General features: G+C 41.4%; 1 protein-coding gene across 2 annotated transcripts in view; it reads left to right on the top strand.

Moving 5' to 3' along the window:
• The window catches only part of LOC132830060 (interleukin-6 receptor subunit beta-like), a 151,675-nt gene that overhangs the window by 78,700 nt on the left and 52,062 nt on the right, over positions 1 to 20,913 (top strand). The window contains exons 10-13 of one of the 2 annotated variants that reach the window (XM_060847526.1): positions 6,771 to 6,959; positions 13,192 to 13,293; positions 18,217 to 18,363; positions 19,879 to 20,586. In XM_060847526.1, coding sequence (XP_060703509.1) covers positions 6,771 to 6,959; positions 13,192 to 13,293; positions 18,217 to 18,363; positions 19,879 to 19,964 — 524 coding nt within the window. In that variant the 3' untranslated portion in view covers positions 19,965 to 20,586. Of the gene's footprint in view, positions 1 to 6,770; positions 6,960 to 13,191; positions 13,294 to 18,216; positions 18,364 to 19,878; positions 20,587 to 20,913 lie in introns of those variants that run through there. The other variant, XM_060847525.1, reaches the window with a different exon arrangement.

Here is a 20,913-nt window from a genome sequence, read left to right as displayed (position 1 = left end):
GGAACTGATGTTGGAGAGACTGTTAGGTCTGAAGGTCGATAAGTCTCCTTGGCCTGATGGTCTATATCCCAGGGTACTGAAGGAGGTGGCTCAAGAAATCATGGATGCGTTGGTGATTATTTTCCAGAGTTCGATAGATTCAGGGTCAGTTACTGCGGATTGGAGGGTGGCTAATGTTATACCACTTTTTAAGAAAGTTGGGAGAGAGACAGCAGGAAATTATAGACCAGTTAGTCTGACTTCAGTGGTGGGAAAGATGTTGGAGTCTATTATAAAGGATGAAATTATGACACATCTGGATAGTAGTAACAGGAATAGGTCAGAGTCAGCATGGATTTATGAAGGTGAAATCATGCTTGACTAATTTTCTGGAATTTTTTGAGGATGTAACTCTGAAGATGGATGAGGGAGATCCAGTAGATGTAGTGTACCTGGACTTTCAGAAAGCTTTTGATAAAGTCCCACATAGGAGGTTAGTGAACAAAATTAGGGCGCATGGTATTGGGGGCAAAGTACTAACTTGGATTGAAAGTTGGTTGGCTGACAGGAAACAAAGAATAGTGATAAACGGCTCCATTTCGGAATGGCAGGCAGTGACCAGTGAGATACCACCGGGATCAGCGCAGCTTTTTACAATATATATTAATGATATAGAAGATGGTATTAGTAATAACATGATGATACTTAGCTGAGTGGCAGGGTGAAATGTGAGGAGGATGTTAGGAGATTATAGGGTGACCTGGACAGGTTAGGTGAGTGGTCAGATGCATGGCAGATGCAGTTTAATGTGGATAAATGTATGGTTATCCACTTTGGTGGCAAGAACAGGAAGGCAGATTACTACTTAAATGGAATCAATTTAGGTAAAGGGGCAGTACAAAGAGATCTGGGTGTTCTTGTACACCAGTCAATGAAGGTAAGCATGCAGGTACAGCAGGTAATGAAGAAGGCTAATAGCATGCTGGCCTTCATAACAAGAGGGATTGAATATAGAAGCAAAGAGGTTCTTCTGCAGCTGTACAGGGCCCTGGTGAGACCACACCTGGAGCATTGTGTGCAGTTCTGGTCTCCAAATTTGAGGAAAGACATTCTGGCTATTGAGGGAGTGCAGCGTAGGTTCACGAGGTCAAGAAAGAGTTGGATAGAGCTCTCAAGGATAGCGGAATCAAGGGTTATGGAGATAAGGCAGGAACAGGATACTGATTAAGGATTATCAGCCATGATTATATTGAATGATGGTGCAGGCTCGAAGGGCAGAATGGCCTACTCCTGCACCTATTGTCTATTGTCTACTTGATAGAGGTGTACCAGGTAATGAGAGGCACAGATAAAGTAGGTAGCCAGAGACGTTTCCCCAGGCCAGGAATGGCCTACGAGGGGTCTTAATTTTAAGGTGATTGGAAGGGATAGAGGAGCTGTCAGAGGTTGGTTCTTTACGCAGAGAGTGGTGGGTGCATGGAATGCACTGCCAGCAGTAGTAGTAGAGATGTTAGGGTTATTTAAGTGACTGCTTTCCAAGCACATGGATGGGGTGGCATGGTGGCTCAGTGGTTAGCACTGCTGCCTTAAAAGTACCAGGGACCCGGGTTCGATTCCAGCCTCAGGCAACTATATGTGTGGGTTTCTTCTGTGTGGTCTGGTTTCCTCCCACAATCCAAAGATGTGCAGTTAGGTGAATTGGCTATGCTAAATTGCATAGCATTCCGGGATAAGTAGTTCATTAGTCAGGGGTAAATATAGGACAAGTGAACGGATCTGGGTAGATTACTCTTCGGAGGGTCGGTGTGGACTTGTTTGGACTGAAGGGCCTGTTTTCACATTATAGGGATTCTATGGACGACAGTGAATTGAGGGGTGTGTAGGTTAGATTGACCTTGGATTAAGATAAATGCTTGGAACAATATTGTGGGCTGAAGGCCTGTACTGATCTGTGTTTTAAGTCCACATCAACCCTCAGAGTAAATCACCCAGACCCATTCCTCTACCCTATTGCTCTACATTTACCCCTGACTAATGCACCTAACCTACACATCCCTCAATACTATGAGCAATTTAGCATGGCCAATTCACCTGACCTGCACATCTCTCGATCGTAGGAGGAAACTGGAGTGCCCAGAGGAAATCAATACAGGGACAGGGAGAATGTGCAAACTCCACACAGACAGTTGCCCAAGGCTGGAATCGAACCAGGATCCCTGGCACTGTGAGAGGCAGCAGTGCTAACCGCAGAGCTATCATGTTGCCCAAAATACAAAATTGACAGATTTGAAAATAGCGAGAGCAAAGTTCTTAGGTAATAAGGTATAGATGGTTTGGTCAGAAGGGCTGATTAGTGGCAGATCAAATTTAGAATCATAAAAGTTTACAGTACGGAAGGTGGCAATTTGACCCATTGTCTGTAGTAGCCCCCAAAAGTTCATAATCTTATAGTCAATTCTGTCACCTCTTAATCATCTCTGCTCCAAAGAGAATAAGCCCAATTTTCTAAACTTGTGTCTAAAATCCCTCATTCCTGATTCATTCTAACAAATCTCTGTTGCACTGACTCCAGAGCTTGAATGTCCTTCCTTAAACAAGGTGCCCAGGAATACCTCAAATGTGGTCTGACCAATAATTTGTAGAGTTATAGCTTCACTTCCTTGCTTTTATATTCTGCCTCTATTTATAAATCTAAGTATCCTGTAAGCCACCTTAACTGTTTCAACTCAGACATCTTCAGAGAATGATGCACTTGAACTACAAGACCCCACTGCTGCACTACTCCCTGTAAATTGTACTGTTGCGTCTGTGTTGTCTCAGTTTCTTCCACCAAAATGCATTACCCCATTTGGCAGATATCTGCCCAGTTGTCCTTCTGAAATCACTCAGCACCATCCTCACAATTCACTATTCTCCCTAGCCTGGCATAACCTGCACATTTAGAGATTTTTCTTTCAACACACATCTTAAAATTGTTGATATAAATCAAAAAAAGCAAAGGTCCTAACACCAATCCCTGGGGAACATCACTTTCAACTCACCTCGTCGAAGAAATGCCTATCAATATCTGCCAACTGTTTTAGCTAATTTATAATCTATGCTGCCAAGGACTCATCCATCCCAAATATTTCTAATAAGCCAACCAACCAACCTACCATGTGGCACCTTATCAAATGTTTTCTGAAATGCCTCATCCACTGCATGTGTCACAGCCTCAAACAAACTCTATTAAGTTTGTCAGACATGACCTTGACGAAGCCAAGGTCATGTCTGGAGATGCTGGAGATCAGAGTCGAGAGAGTGGTGCTGGAAAAGTACAGCAGGTCAGGCAGCATCTGAGAAGCAGGAGAATTGATGTTTCGAGCATAAGCTGTTCAACATGCTGAGGAAGAGTTATGCTTGAAATGTCGATTCTCCTGCTTCTCGAGTGCTGCCTGACCAGCTGTGCTTTTCCAACACCACACTCTTTGAAGCTATGTTGATTGTCCAGTATTAACTTATTTTTAATCTAATTGCATGTATACCTTATCCCAAATTATGGGCTTTATCAGTTTTCTGACTATTGATGTCAAGTTGAAAGGCCAGTAGTTTCCTGGGTTATCATTTAGCCCTTAAGCAATATGGACATGTTTGCAATCCTCCAGTCCCCAGGGACTAATTCTGTGTTCAGAGGCCTAGAAAATTTTGGTCAATGGCTCCACAATTTGCTCCCTTACCCCTCTCTCAGCAATCTAGGATGCCTTTTATCTTTATCTGGAGTGCTGCCAGCTTTTTGTGTTTAGCACCTATTCTTTATGAATCACTGTTCAATTTCTCAAAACCTACATTCTCAGCTAGGCCATTGTCACCGTTTTCTAATTTGGTAAAAATAGAAGCAAAGTATTTATTTAGCACCTCTGTCAGACCCTTTTGCTTCAGTGAGCAGGTTACCCTGCTTGTTGGTTATGGGCCTCATTCTATCCCTCACTAATCTTTTTACTATTAATTTAACTTAGAAAAATGTGAACTGATCCACTTTGGAGGAGATAATAAGGCAAGGGAGTACTTGATGAATGGCAGTACACTCGGAGGAATTGAAGTATCATGGAGCACTTGTCCCCAGATCCCTGAAGGTGGCAATACAGTTTAATAGATGGTTAATGCAGCTTACGGAACACGTGCATTTATCAGTTGTGGCATTGGTTTTGTGTGCAGTTCTGGTGACCAGACCATAGGAAGAATGTGATTACACAGGAGGTGGTTCAGAGGAAATTCACCAGGATATTGCCTGAGATGGAGCAACTTAGTGATTGAAGAAAAGCTGGAAAAGATCTGGTAGCTCTTTAGGGCAGTGAAAGTTGAGTTGGACCTGATTGAGGTGTATAAGATAGAGGAGTGTAGATAAGATAGGATAGAAAGCAGCTGTTCCCTTTATTTGAAGGGGCTATAATTGTGAAGTGAAGGCCAGGTGGTTTAGAAGAGATTTGCGGCAACTTTTCATCCAGAGTGGTGGGAATCTTGAAGGCACTTGCCTGGATGGTAGTAAAGGTGGAAAATTACACAATTTTTCACATAATTACTTAGATGAGTACTTGCAATGTCATAGCATTCAATGCTATGGCCAAGTGTTGGAAAGTGGGCCTAGCAGAAACAGGCTGGCACAGACTTGATGGACCTCATTCCATGGCTTTACAAGATAGATATTTTGTCATCGCTAAATGGGTGACTTTCTGCATTTGTTCAGCAAATAGTCAGTTCTTGTTTTTTCTGGCTTTCCTGAATCAATTTTGCTGCCTGAAATGTTAAATCCTGTTTCTCAGCAGCCCTTCCCAGATCATTCACTCTGTCCATGGTGCCTTGTCTGAAGTTTGTTACTGTACAAATTTAATTTTAAAAATTCCTTTGGAAGCTTCTTTGAATAATCCTGGTTTCCATAGTCTAAATAAATTCTTCCCACTTGAACTGTCATTTCATTTATGTATCTGGCTTGTTATTTTCACCCTTGATTGACTCTACTTTCCTCTTTGAGATTCTGTCTGCTTAGGCTTCTAAATTTACCCTTCATTGATTTAATTCTGGCTATGAGCTATGCTGGAGAAAGTGAGGACCGCAGATGCTGGAGATCAGAGCTGAAAATGTGTTGCTGGAAAAGCGCAGCAGGCCAGGCAGCATCCAAGGAGCAGGAGAATCGCCGTTTCGGGCATGAGCCATTCCTCCATTCCTGAAGAAGGGCTCATGTCCAAAACGTCAATTCTCCTGCTCCTTGGATGCTGCCTGGCCTGCTGCACTTTTCCAGCAACACATTTTCAGCTTTGAGCTTTGCTGGTTCTCTGAACTTGGCTTAATTAGTGTTATGGCTCTTGAGTTCCTTTCTAGTAGCTGTGTCTTGTGGTGTGCACCCCACTACAGCAGCTTTGTTTACTCTGAGCTGTAAGTGTTTCTTTAAATTTCAAACAACCTAGCAGTAGAGGGGCTTATCTTACACAGATGGAGTTTACTGCATGCTAACAATCGGGTGCAGCTTTCTTGAGTAAGATAGACATTGTAACTAAGATAATTGGGTGATTGTGGAAGATACTTCTGTCCACTTCACCTCAAAATCCTAAAACATTTTATCTTTCCTCACACAAGCCCTTTAAAATGCACTTTATGTGGAGCTTAATGCAGACTTCATACTTTCAAAACCATTTACAGACTGTTTCTTCTTTGGTATTTTTGATTGCGGCATGAAACAAGAGCTGTTGTAAAACTGAGGATTATTGAAGGATCACTGCAGTTTTGAAAGCAAGCTACTGGCTATTCATTGTAGGTGTTTTTCTCACAACTGCTGGTTCAAGTAGTAGATGTTTTGCAGAGGAGCTGGAACTAAGGGCTCTGCACAAATGGAGATGCAACAAGTTATTAATTGGTTTGCAAATTAGTGACCAGTTATTGACAAAGGCCTTCTGCCTGTCAACAATCATGCAATTAGTTCTCAGTTAACTGAACAGCTTGGGCTATGGATATGAAAGTGAGAAACCATCAGCTCTCTGCAAGCTCAGAAGCTCTCTTTGTTCTCCACAGTGGAAGCCACTTTAAATCTGAAGAAAACCATTTATTTTTCTTTCAGCAATTGCTGTACATTTTAGTACTGAGTCATAGACCTAAATGTTAACCGGTCACCCTGTGCCTCCTGCAAGTAAGTGAAAGCATCTGGAGAAAATGACAAAGAAGCAACATTCCGAGCAACATAAGATTCATTCCGACAAATGCTGCGAACAGAGGCCAATCTTTCTATCTGTCGATAACATCTCTGTTTTTTTCTTGTCTTTAACTCTGTATGTGGTTAAGGGAGAGTTCATAACAGGGTTTTGAATTTTAGTTTGTAATGTTATCAAACTAATTTATAATAAATAACAATTCTTGTTAAGTACAGAAACCAAACCTATACTTGCTGCCAACCTAGGTCTAATGGAAGGTATTTGGGGAATTCTGTGCACTTTTAAAAATCTTTAACTTTTGTGATGACTTCGGGAATAGCCGTGCATGATTGTCAGTGCTCTGCTCCAATGTGGTGTATCATCAATTGTATTGCTGTGGGTTTGGAGTTACAATCACATGTAGGCCTGTCTGGGTAAAGAGGACAGATTTACTTCCCTAAAATGGTATCAACGGTTCAGGTAAAAGTAAAAGTATTCACCTCATCCCAAATTCATTCAACAGGAATTAAAAATGAGGTTACACATTGATCTCAGACAGTTCATATTTTGAGTCGGTCTACTATCAGTTCAGCGTTCTGACTTATGGATTATTTGCTTATTCACCTTTCTCAGGTATTGCTGCTCTTCATCCATTCGTAAACATCATCCCGATTACAGAGCATAGTCTCCAAATTTATTGGACACATCCAAGCATCCCAGTTCTTGGTTATATAGTAGAATGGTGTAAAATGTCAGAAGAATATTCTTGTGAAATCAATTGGAAGAAAGTTTCAGCAGACAGCACTGGTTCCATTCTACAAGGTAAGGAGTCATTATCTGCCATCATAGACTGAATGTGTTATCACAGACGAGGAGGAATTGAATTACATTATTGCATTGCCCTCTATGGGCGGGTTCTTATTTCCTTTTCCATTTTACAGAAAAGGTAGGCGCAATACTCTGCTTCCCAAAGTTTGCGAAGTTCAAGTTTTGAAAAAAAATGAGCAAGGCAAATTCCTTAAGATGAAGGCTCTGTTGAGTTTATTAACAAATTATTTGTCTTTCTGTGCAGTTTGTCACTCTTTTCTGACCACTCACCAGACTCATTCAACCGCATCCTTATGCTGATGGATGCTTCTCTTACATCATCATCATCTTCAGCAAGAGCACTACACCAATTGGATGAAAACATGCCATTACAGATTCTTGCATATCTGTTCTTTCACCTCAATATCATGTCATAGAGACAGCAAACCCAACAAATCAACTTCAGTATCCTTGGATTTGCAGCTCTGTAAAATGAAACTTTCAATGACCCTCCATATTGCCCAGTTGTTACTAATCAGATTTTTAAAATAACATATCAGGCAACAAATTTAAACTTAAAAAAAACCTTAATTTTTTATTAATAATAACATTTTAGCAAAACATAGATAAACAGCAAGGCAATTTATGGCCATTAGCCCAATCCTCTTTATACACCATCCCTGGCACAAATGGACAAACAGATACAGTTAAGGGATATCATGTTGTGAGTATGTTTGCCAAGCTGGTAGATTGATTTGCAGATGCATTATACGTGCGGAGATATCAGCAAGTTCACATTGGTTACAAATATTGGATTTCATTGTTAATTGTATCCAGGACTGCACTGAATTAATCGCCTCACAACATTGCAGTTTCTGGACAATGATAATTATAATAAGTTTGAATTTCCTATTTAGTGTGAGGGAGAGAAGAATGGGTCTAGGACTCTTGTTTAAATCTAAATAAATGTCAGAACAAGGGTATGGAGACAGAGCTGGCTAAAATCAACTAGAAAATGAAGATGGTTTAGTAGATTCATTTGTTATTATTTAAGGTCGTGTTTAATATTTTCAGCAAAGTTATGAAACAGTTAGAATCAGAGATTCTCAGAGTGCATCTCTGTGGTTAACCAAGGAGTTTAATGATAATATCAAATTAAAATAAAAAAATGAACATCTCTAAAGATTGGTGATAGATTAAAAAAAAGGGGTAAAAATTTAAAGAGAAAGAAAGCCAGAGAAATAAAAGCAGTAAGAATGTTTGTAAGGATTGTCAAAGGAAAACAGCAAGTAAAATGAAAGCTAGTCCTCCCAAGAAAGTCTTCAAAATCAACCATAGTCAGAGATATACAGCACAACAAAGAACCCTTCATCCCATCAAGTCTTCACCAGTCAAAAATCATCATGTAACTTGTTAATCCCATTTTCCAGCACTTGGTGCATAATGGATAATGAAAAAAAATGAAATTTTTAACAAATATTTTTGGAGATTCTGCATTGTGTTCAACTTGAGTAACATCCCAGAACCATGCCAGGAATTCCTGGGATAAACGTTGGGGGGTGGGTTGAAGGAACAAAGTTAAAACAATTAGAATCTCTCATGAGAGGACACAGGAAATGTCATACCACAGTCTGACCAGTCCTAGATTTGATGGACTGCATTCTAGGGTCTTAAAATACAGTTGCTACAGGGATAATAGATGAATTGTTTTTATTTTTCTAAAATTCCATAGATTCTGGAAAGTTCCATCAGATTGAAAAGTCATGAACATAACTCTTCTGTTCAAGAAAGAGATGAAATGGGAAATAGGAAACTACAAGCAAATTAACATCTTTCATAGGGAAAATGCTGGAATCAGCTCTTAAGGGAAGTTATAGGAGGACAGTTAGAAGTTCTTAACACAATCAGGCAATGCCAACATGCTTTCGTGAAAGGCAAATGTATTTGACTAACTTACTGTAATTACTTCAGGAAGTAACAAACTGTGGACCAAAGGTATATGCAGATTTTTAAAAGGCATTTTACAAGGTTTTAAAGGTATCAAGAGTTACTACACAAAATAACCTCTTGTGTTTAGGGATTAGCATCCCCACTTTTCCAGTACTGTTTCTAAGAGAGAGAAATCTACCCTTGAATTCTTACAACCACGAGGTCTTCTTTCGAACTCATCTCACACAATAGCTCTATTCCAGTCATGGCTGCTATCTTCTTATTGGTTTAAAGAATGATACAGTTAGCAAATCCAAAGCTGGCTCTTTTTTTTATTTTGAAGGTGACTGGCAAGGTCCAGTCTTTATTTCCTATCTCCAAATGCCCAGAAAGCAGTTAAGAATCAATCATATTGTTATGGGCCTGAGTCATGAAATGCAAACTGAACAACAGGCAAGTTGTTGGATGGAATCCTGAGGGACAGGATGTACATGTATTTGGAAAGGCAAGGACTGATTAGGGATTGTCAGCATGGCTTTGTGCATGGGAAATCACATCTCTCAAACTTGATTGAATTTTTTGAAGAAGTAACAAAGAGGATTGATGAGGGCAGAACGATGGATGTCATCTATACGGACTTCAGTAAGGTATTCAACAAGGTTCCCCATGGGAGACTGGTGAGCAAGGTTGGATCACATGGATTACAGGGAGAACTAACCATTTGGATACGGAACTGGCTCAAAGGTAGAAGACAGAGGGTGATGATGGAGGGTTGTTTTTCAGACTGGAGGCTTGTGACCAGTGGAGTGCCACAAGGATTGGTGCTGGGTCCACTACTTTTTGCAATTTGTACAGATGATTTGGATGTGAGCATTAGAGGTATAGTTCGTAAGTTTGCAGATGACACCAAAATTGGAGGAATAGTGGACAGCGAAGAAGGTTATCTCAGATTACAATGGGATCTTGATCAGATGGGCCAATGGGCTGAGGAGTGGCAGATAGAGTTTAATTTAAATAAATATGATGGGAAATCAAATCTGAGCAGGACTTATACACTTAATGGTAAGGTCCTGGTGAGTGTTGCTGAACAAAGAGACCTTGGAGTGTAGGTTCGTAGCTCCTTGAAAGTGGAGTCACAGGTAGATAGGAAACTGAAGAAGGTTTTTGGTATGCTTTCCTTTATTGAATACAGGAGTTGGGAGGTCATGTTGCGGCTGTACAGGACATTGGTTAGGCCACTTCTGGAATATTGCGTACAATTCTGGTCTCCTTCCTGTTGGTATGATATTGTGAAACTTGAAAGGGTTCAGAAAAGATTTACAAGGATGTTGCCAAGGCTGGAGGATTTGAGCTATAGGGAGAGCTTTAATAGGCTAGGGCTGTTTGCCCTGGAGCACAGAGGCTGAGGGGTGACCATACAGACGTTTATAAAATCATGAGGGGCATGGATAGGATAAATAGACATAGTTTCTTCCCTGGGGTGTGGGAGTCTAGAACTAGAGAGCATAGGTTTAGGGTGAGAGAAGCAAGATATAAAAGAGACCTAAGAGGCAACTTTTTCATGCAGAGGGTGATGCGTATATGGAATGAGCTGCCAGAGGAAGTGGTGGAGGCTGGCATGATTGCAACATTTATAAGGCATCTGGATGGGTATATGAATAGGAAGGGTTTGGAGGGATATGGGTCAGGTGCTGGCAGCTGGGAGTAGGTTGGGATATCTGGTTGGCATGGACGAGTTGGATCGAAGGGTCTGTTTCCATGCTGTACATCTCTATGATTCTATAACGGAGCAGACCCTTAGAAGTCTAAATTCAACATGTGTGGTTTATTCATGTGCATGTGGTGAGCAGCTCAAAGGCTCTCCACTGATTTACAAATAGCCTTGGCTTTGATGTATAAAATAGCTATACACTCAATTCCTACTTGACACTAGTCTTGGTGTATGTCACGTGTTATGACTGTTAATGCTTAAACCTGGCTGTTCATATTCCACACAGTCTTAAACAAAATACTGTTTTATTACATTTAAGCAAGATACATGCTCCCTGAAAACCATGTTATCCAAGTAGTAGAGGTAAAGTCACAATGATCTAAGAGACCATTGGGCTGCTCTCTTGTGAGAGTGAGACAACTGTTGGTGAGTGTAATCTGAGGGTCACAGTCGAGAAATATGTTAACCTCAGCTGGTATATGGGAATTGAACCTGTGCACATCGAATCCTTGCAGCTAGGAAACAGGCCCTGTGGCCCAACAAGTCCACACTGGCCTTCTGAAGAGTAACCCCTCCACACCACCACTCCCCCGCCCCCCCCACCCCTCACCCACCCCCCCCGCCCCCCCAGACCCATTCCCCTCCTCTATTACTCTACATTTACCCATGATTAATGCACCTAACTTACACATGGCTGAACGATATAGGCAATTTAGCATGGCCAATTCAGTTAAGCTATACTTCTTAGGATTGTAGGAGGAAGCCCATGCAGACACGGGTAGAATGTGCAAACTCCACACAGTCACCCGAGGCTGGAATCGAACCTAGTGCTATGAGGCAGCAGTGCTAACCACTCTATGCTATTGGCATTTTTATATTACAAACTAGCCATCCGGCCAACTGAGCTCACATTCCTTTCATCATAAAGGTTAAAGCAGCCCACATCCACGAATATCCACTCCCTTCACAACTGACAGTGTGTTCTATGTATGAGATGCATTGCAGAAGTTCACCAAGATAGCATCACTTAAATCCACAATGACTCCATCTCAAAAGCTAAAGACAGAATGAACATGGAATACCACCACCTGCAAGCCCCTTTCAAGCCACTCATCTTCCTCAGTTGAAAATATTTGCTAATATGTTAGATTAGATTAGATTCCGTACAGTGTGGAAACAGGCCCTTTGGCCCAACCAGTCCACAAAGATCCTCTGAAGAGTAACCCACCCAGACGCATTTCCCCTTTGACTAATGCACCTAACACTATGGGCAATTTACCATGGCCAATTCACCTGGCTTGCACATCTTTGGACTGTGGGAGGAAACCGGAGCACCCAGAGGAAACCCCACGCAGACAAGGGGCGAATGTGCAAATTCCACACAGACAGTTGCCCAAGGCAGGAATCGAACCTGGGATCCTGATGCTGTGAGGCAGCAGTGCTAACCACTGAGCCACTGTACCACCCCTTTCTCGGTCAAAATTCTGGAATTCCCTGCTTAAAGGCATTGTGGGTCTATGGACAACACTTGGACTGCAGCAGGTCAAAAAGACACCTTCACTTTCTCAAGGAGAAACTAGGAATTGGCAATCAATCCTTTCTCAGCCAGTGACACCCACATCCCATGAATGATTTTTAAATAGTAAGAATTATACCTGTATGTAATGATATGAACCGATGTTCCCAGACTATTAGCCTCAGGTACTCGATTACTTGGCCACTCATGTTAGCACTATGCAGTGGAACGCACTCCCCATCCGCCTCAAATACTGTCCCCCCTCATCCATGGCCCTCTCTCAGGCAAAATAAATTAAGAGTAGAACAAAGGTCTCCAGGAGTGAAATTCGGCACAAAAGGATGATGTAAATCTGAAATTCTACTTTGAAACATGCAAACTGAAACACTCCAGTCTAAGATTTATACATATCTAAGAGAAACATATCAAAGACAGGAAATTGCAGGTGAGGTGCTGAACATCCCTGTCTAATTGATGGCCCAGGGGATTGAGTGAATAGTGTCCTGTTTCGATGTTTTTATTTTATAAATAAATTATTTCTGTGTATTTGTGTGAGTATGTTTGACTTGCTTTTAAGAGTCTGATCATATGTCATTATGATGTCACCAGCCATTTGGAGGAAAATCAGTTTAGCTTATTGCTTTGGAGAGTGAATGTCTCCTTTTTACAGTATTTGTTTGTACAGTACCTCTTTGGTTTTCTATACTTCTTAAAACGTAACAATTTTTAAAAATGCAGACCAACAGGAACTGAAAAAGTGCGTTGATCTGGTGCTTTAGCTAGTTTAGAGGGGATGAACCAATTCAGATGACAGCAAGTTATTGGTTTCTGCATACTGTCCCAATCTATGTACGCAAATCTAAACACACTGAATTTGACGAGGGAGCAATATTCATAAGTCTGATGCCGGATATCTGTTCAGTTGATTGCTGCCGTAGTCTGTGGGTGAATCTTAACGTTTTTGCCATCATTATTGCAAGTCCTGAATGTGTATTGCAGTGTCTGTTGCCATCAATTGGTTAATCTTATTACGCACTCCAAACGTTTCCTTGTACGTCAGTAAAATCTTGCATCTGTGTTCATCCCTGCAGAGAATATTGAACCCATGAAACGTTATGCCATCTCCATCTACCCTCTCCTTTTAAAAGGACTTGCACTTCCATATTCTACTGAAGCCTATTCCAAGCAAGGTGGTAAGTGACTCTCAATTTCCCTCTCGTGCTCTTTGATTAGTGTTTCACAATAACACTTCCTGTGCCATCTCTCACTGTTGATTGGCTTCATAGTGTGAACAGGATAATTCTGGACCAAATCGGAATCAGGTAGATTTGGGTCAATCTCACCTAACAACAGTTCTCAGTCTTTCCTCCAAAGTTTCCAATAGTTGCAAAAAAATCATCATAAACCAGTGCTGGATTTTTTAAGGCCTTTACAATCTTCCAGAGGTATAGTTTCCAGAATTATCCACAATAAGAAAGTGAGAGCTTAAAACATTCCTGCCTTTTAAAGTCTCACATTTGTTAGACCTCTCTCTATAACAATAAAATATTGATTGTAACGTTTCTTTAAAATATCAAAATACAATACTGTAAACATTCTAACAGTGAACTTGTTAATTAGAACTAATATTAGGACTGTATTTACTAATACAGTAAAATTAGGATGCATAGAATGGGGTAGCAAAATGCAGGGGATACAGACAATCGAAATGTGGAGCTGGTTTAAGGAACAGATATTGCGTGTCCTTGATAGGTATGTCCCTGTCAGGCAGGGAGGAAGTGATAAGGGAAGGGAACCGTGGTTTACAACAGAAATTGCATCTCTTGTTATGAAGAAGAAAGAGGCTTATGTGTTGATGAGGCAAGATGGTACAGATGAGGTGATGGAGAGTTGCAGATCAGCTGGAAGGATTTAAAGAGAGAGTTAAGAAGAGCAAAGAGAGGACACGAGCAGTCTTTAGTAAATAGAATCAAGGAGAACCCTATAGAAAGCTTTTTAGAAGTATATGAGGAATAAAAGGATGATTAGGGTAGGAATAGGGCCAGTCAAAGATAGAAGTGAGAAGTTGAGTGTAGACCCTGTAGAGATTGGAAAGATGCTAAGTAAATATTTCTCATCGGTGTTCAGTCAGGAAAAGGAGGGTATTGTAGAGGAGAAGAATGAGGTACGAGATATTAGACTAGAAAGGATTGAGGTTAGTTACGCACAGCTGTTCTCAATTCTAGAAGTAGTGAAAGTAGACAAGTCCCCTGGGCCACATGGGATTTATCTGAGGATTCTCTGGGAAGCTCGGCAGGAGATAGCAGAGCCTTTGGCTTCGATATTTGAGTCGTCATTGTCTACAGGTTTAGTACCAGGGGACTAGAGGATTGCAAATGTTGTGCCCTTGTTCAAGAAGGGCAGTAGAGGTGACCCAGGTAATTATAGACCAGTGAGCCTTACTTCTGTTGTAGGAAAGGTTTTGGAAAGAATTATGAGAGATGAGATTTATAATCAACTAGCAAGCAACAATTTGATTTCAGATAGTCAACGTGGTTTTGTCAAGGTTCTGGATTAGTGGTGCTGGAAGAGCACAGCAGTTCAGGCAGCATCCGAGGAGCAGTAAAATCGACGTTTTGGGCAAAAGCCCTTAATCAGGAAATGTCGATTTTACTGCTCCTCGGATGCTGCCTGAACTGCTGTGCTCTTCCAGCACCACTAATCCACAATCTGGTTTCCAGCATCTGCAGTCATTGTTTTTACCTCGATGGCTTTGTCAAGGGTAGGTCATGTCTCACAAACCTCACTGAATTTTTTGAGAAGGTGAGCAAGCATGTAGATGAGAGTAGGGCAGTTGATGTGGTGTACTTGGACTTCAGTAAAGCCTTTGATAAGGTTCCACATGGTAGGCTGTTGGAGAAAATGCAGAGGCATGGAATTGAGGGTGATTTAGCAGTTTAGATTAGAAACTGGCTTTCTGGAAGAAAGTGGTTGATGAAAAATATTACTTACTAGTGGTGTGCCACAAGGGTCTGTTTTAGGACCACTGCTGTTTGTCATTTTTATAAATGACTTAGACACAAGCATAGGTGGATGGATTAGTAAATTTGCAGGCGACACTAAAGTCGGTGGAGTAGTAGACAGTTTGGAAGAATGTTATAGGTTGCAGGGGGACTTGGATAAACTGCAGAATTGGGCTGAGAGATGGCAAATGGAGTTCAGTGCAGCTAAATGTGAGGTGATGCACTTTGGGAAGAATACCAGGATGGCAGAGTACTGGGTCAATGGAAAGATTCTTGGTAGTGTGGATGTGCAGAGGGATCTTGGAGTCCATGTGCATAGAGCCCTGAAAGTTGCCACCCAGGTAGATAGTGCTGTTAAGAAGGCATATGGTGTGTTAGGTTTCATTAGTAGAGGGATTGAGTTCCGGAACTGCAATACCATGCTGCAACTATACAAAATGCTGGTGCGGCCACACTTGGAATATTGTGTACAGTTCTGCTCTCCCCATTACACAGAGGATGTGGAAGCATTGGAAAAGGTGCAGAGGTGATTTACCAGGATGTTTCCTGGTCTGAAGGGAAGATCTTATGAGGAAAGGCTGAGAGACTAGGGTCTGTTCTCATTGGACAGAAGAAGGCTAAGGGGGGATTTGATAGAGAAATACAAGATGATCAGAGGATTTGATAGAGTAGACAGTGAAAGACATTTTCCTAGGATGATGACGTCAGCTTGTACGAGAGGCGGCAACTACAAATTGAGCGGTGATTGATTTAAGACAGATATCAGAGGCAGGTTCTTTACTTAGAGACTGGTAAGGGCGTGGAATGCCCTACCTGCTAATGTAGTCAACTCAGCCACATTAGGGACATTTAAACAATCCTTGGATAAGCAGATGGATGATTTTGGGATAGTGTAGGGGGATGAGCTGAGAATTGTTCACAGTTCGGCGCAACATCGAGGGCCGAAGGGCCTATTCTGCGCTGTATTGTTCTATGTTCTATGTTTTAGTAGAAGTAATGTACTCTTTGGAGTATAATTACATAGAGGCAATGGCGATTGCAGCCATTGGCTGTACAAATGGTGAGACACCCAGATCGCCATCTTTTGGGAAGGCCCACCACATTTTGTGCCACATGGGGAATTGACAGTGGCTGAAGATTTTCAACAGGATGAGGAGCTCTTAGGAAGTGGGTGTTGATGAGGGGGTTCCTCAATCAATTCTGAGTACTTTGGAACATGCCACTCTCTCCATCATAGACTTAATTTGGGGCAGGAGCCAGGATGAGGGCCCAGGTTTCATGCTTTGTTTTGCCAACATGATTAGGTAAAATGTGCATGCAGCAACCACTGAATGGGGAATTTACTGTCTGGCTTGCATGAATTCTTTGCATTCCAAATGTCTCTCAAATGATTTTCTATGGCATCAGATAAAAGATTGTTTGCTCGGTTCACAGCCTTCCATCTGTTGTTGAAAAAATTGTATTGGATTATGCACCATCTGCTTCCAGAGATAGTATGTGTATTTAGATTACTTTAGATTAGATTTAGATTACTTACAGTGTGGAAACAGGCCCTTCGGCCCAACAAGTCCACACCGACCCGCCGAAGCACAACCCACCCATACCCTACATATACCCCTTACCTAACACTACGGGCAATTTAGCATGGCCAATTCACCTAATCCGCACATCTTTGGACTGTGGGAGGAAACCGGAGCACCCGGAGGAAACCCACGCAGACACAGGGAGAACGTGCAAACACAAATGTGTTCGGCTGAATGCTTTCACCACTTGCATGGTCTGGTTAACTTCGTTAAAATCAATATTGTTGATTTGTGGAAAACCCATCCAGCTCTTGCATATTGATATGAATTGGAGATGTGAATTGTAATCATGTCACTTCCTACCCTCTGCAATCAGCCATTAGCTTTGTTTTTAAAGACAGATACTACACTGTCAGATTTTTCACCCTGTAAAATAAACAGTATCTTCCCCCTTTTTTGGCTAAATTTAAGTGTCAAAGTGCATAAATAACCTCTCCAGTAGCCACATATCGAAATTGTTATGCAGGACAATGAGAACATAGAAATGGGTGCAGGCCATTCAACCTATTGAGCCTGTTCTCCCATTCAACTAGATTATCGAAACTAGGAGCAAGAGTAGCTATTCAGTTCTTCAAGCCTTCTCCACCTCCAGAGGATCAGCCATGATCAGTTTATTTCAACACCATATTCACACTTTATTTCTGTTCCCCTTGATGTCTCTTCATAGAATCACAGAATCCCTACAGGCAGAAATAGGCCCTTCGGCCCAATAAGTCCACACCAATCCTCTGAAGAGTAAAGCACCCAAACTCCTTGCCCTATTACTCTACATTTCCCCTGATTAATGCACCTAACCTACATATCCCTGAACGCTATAGGCCAATTCACATGGCCTGCACATCTTTGGATTGTGGGAGGAAACATACAGACACTAGGAGAAAATCAGATGATCTTGTCACGTGACTGCTTGCTGGGAGTAATTTGGCTTGCCTGACTCCGACATTATAACAGTAGTTACACTTGAAAAGTGCTCCCTTGGTTGTAGTGCAGATGGCTGAAGGTTGTAAAATAAAGGCAAGTCTATCTTTCTTATCATCTTCATTTCACTCTCTCTCCTCCTTCCCTCGCCCATTCACCCCCACTCTTCAATATTTTGGCTTGCTTGCCTCTCATCTTCAGTTTCATGGCCCTAGTCCCTCCTTATTGCTGTGCCTTTGCCCTCCTTACCTCCATCTTCCTGATCATAAAACTCCTGCTGATTTCTCTTTTAGATTCTCTTCTTTGTCGTCTTCTTCCTCCTCCGCCCCCCCCCCCCCCCCCAACCTCAATCCCTAACCCATCTTCACATTGGCCCTCTCCCATTCCTTCCTTAATTCGGGATATCCCTTTCCTTCTGCTGTCTTCCTCCCTGTCATTTTCATGTATAGAGTGTTCTTGATTAGCTGTAACTTTTACAATGGAATGCTAATAGATAGCTTCATTTATTTTGAATTGGCCCCAAGAATAGAAATGAAATATTGTGCTGTTTCCTGCTTATCCAGGGTCATTTTAATCAGCATTCCCTGTCTCATTCTGATTCCTTTTGTCTCAGCTCCACTGACTGGCCCGAAAGTAAGTGCAAACCGTATTTGGAAATCTAAGGCTGAGGTCATCTGGGAGGAGATTCCGACCAGCAAGCGCCAAGGTTTCATTCGGAATTACACAATATTCTACAGTGATAAGACAGGGCCTGTTCAATGTGAGTATTGGAATCAGCAACGCAGAACAATAAAATGTGTTTTCTACCTATCATTACTAATCACTGGGTTACAACTGTTTAATTGTTGGATACATTTTTTTTTCCTTGGTGCAGATGTTCAATTTCCAGAAGAGTAGAGAATCCGTAACTGGAGAGCAGTTAGCTCTTCAGTCATTTAGTGATATCATGGCTGACCTATTACTATTCTATATTCAAAACTGATGTAGCATCAACTGCTCTTTGCAAAAGTGAGTTCCAGCTGTGTATCACCCTGTTACAGAAGTATTCCTTAACCTCAAACCTGAAAGGTCGCTCCGAATTTTTCAATATTGCTTCCACATCATCACTGAATGCTGGAGACCCCAACCAGCAGAAATAATTTCTCTTTATCTTGCTAATAACTTTCCTTAATGTCATAAACTTCCACCAAACCTTCCACCAAGCTAACTTTTTAAATTCAAAGGAATGCAAAAAGAGTTTGAGTAACCTTCTCTCATAATATAAGCTTTGTTATATAATTTAATCTTATTGAAACATACAAAATCAGGCAATGACCATCTCCTGCTTGTAGGTTTGCTTGCTGAGCTGCAAGGTTCATTTTCAGACATTCCATCACCATAATAGATAGCATCTTCAGTGAATCTCCGGACGAAGCACTGCCAATGATTTCTGCTTTCTATTTATATGTTTGTGTTTTTTTTTGGGGTGGTGATGTCATTTCCTGTGGTGATGTAATTTCCTGTTCTTTTTCTCAGGGGATGGTAAATGGGGTTCAAGTCAATGTGTTTGTTGATAGAGTTCCGGTTGGAATGTCGTGCTTCTAGGAATTCTCGTGCATGCCTCTGTTTGGCTTGTCCTAGGATGGAGGTGTTGTCCCAGTTATAGTGGTGTCCTTCCTTATCTGTATGTAAGGATACTAGTGAGAGAGGGTCATGTTGTTTTGTTGCTCGTTGAAATTCATGAATCCTGGCGGCTAGTTTTATGCCTGTTTCTCCAACGTAGTGTTTATTGCAGTAATTGCATGGTATTTTGTAAATGACATTAGTTTTGCTTGTTGTCTGTATAGGGTCTTTCAAGTTCATTAGCTGCTGGTTTAGTGTTGGTGGGTTTGTGGGCAACATGATGCCAATGGGTCTGAGTAGTCTGGCAGTCATTTCTGAGACATCTTTGATGTAGGGGAGATTGGCTAGAGTTTCTGGATGTAATTTGTCTGCTTGTTTGGGTTTGTTGCTGAGAAATTGGCAGACTGTGTTCATTGGGTACTATTCTTTTTGAATACACTGTATAGGTGATTTTCATCTGCTCTGCATTGTTCCCCTGTGCTGCAATTGTGTTGTTAAAATAATGTTCTGATGCAGCTTCATTTGTGGATGTTGGGGTGATTGCTTCTGTAGTCCAATATTTGGTCTGTATGTGTTGTTTTCCTGTCAGTGCTGGTTTGAAGTTCCCCATTGGCTGTTGGCTCTACTGTGACATCTACGAATGACAGTTTGTTGTTGTTTTCCTCCTCTTTAGTGAATTTTATGCCAGTGGATGACGAAATGTCTGAAAATGAACCTTCCAGCTCAGCGAGTAAACCTACATCCAGAACCTCAACCTGAGCTTCAGATCTTCTCAAAACTCAACGACCATCTCCAATAACAGACAATCTAATCACCATCCCCTAACATTCAGTGGTATTACTATCACTGAATCCCCTACAAACAACATCCTTGAAGTTACCATTGATCAGAAACTCAACTGGACTCAACATAAATGCAGAGGCGACAAGAGAGAGTCAAAGGCTAGGAACTCACCACTTGACTCCAGAAAAATACTCACCATTCTCCTGGGTGGGTGCAGCTTCAACAGCACAAGAATCTGGACACCATCCAGGAAAAAGCAGGCTTGATTAGCACCTCATCCACAAATATCTTCTCCTTCCACCACACATGCTCAGTAACAGCAGTGGGTATGATCTGTAAGATGCACTGCAAATATTCTCCTTTGAATAGTTGGTGCAGACTAATTAGGCTGAATGCCCTCTTCCACACTGCAGGGATCCTATGATTTTGTTTTAGGAATTAGTGATGGGCAATAAATGCTGGCCCAGCCAGCCATGCCCCCATATCATGAATGAGCAAAACACCTGCAGACACTAGCCAAAATAGCTTGGTTGGAAGAGTGTTAGACCAAAGTTCTAAAGTCTTGGGTTTATTAAACAATGGCTTCAATCTGATTGTATTATGTCTCCACAGACATCTTATTTCAATGTGTAAACATAATGTATGTAAATGGATCTTTAAATGTATTTTTGATTTGCAAATCCTCAATTTTTTTCTCATCGGAGGAAGGAAGGGAGGTGGAGGAATGTTGTGATATTGCATGCATCTGTGGTTTTTCAGAGGAGTTGTGATAAACATTATATCATGCCTTGCAATATTATTGTATAATTGTTTTCATCTTGAATAGCTATTGCTTCACATTGTAATTCAGCAGGAGAAGAAAATGGGGGAGATACTAAATGAATATTTTGTATCAGTATTTACTGTGGAAAATGATATGGAAGAT

This window comes from Hemiscyllium ocellatum, chromosome 30 (assembly GCF_020745735.1).
Source record: "Hemiscyllium ocellatum isolate sHemOce1 chromosome 30, sHemOce1.pat.X.cur, whole genome shotgun sequence".
Lineage (NCBI taxonomy): Eukaryota > Metazoa > Chordata > Chondrichthyes > Orectolobiformes > Hemiscylliidae > Hemiscyllium > Hemiscyllium ocellatum.
Note: the sequence above shows the minus strand (reverse complement) of the source record. Positions and strands in the feature narration are given on the sequence as shown.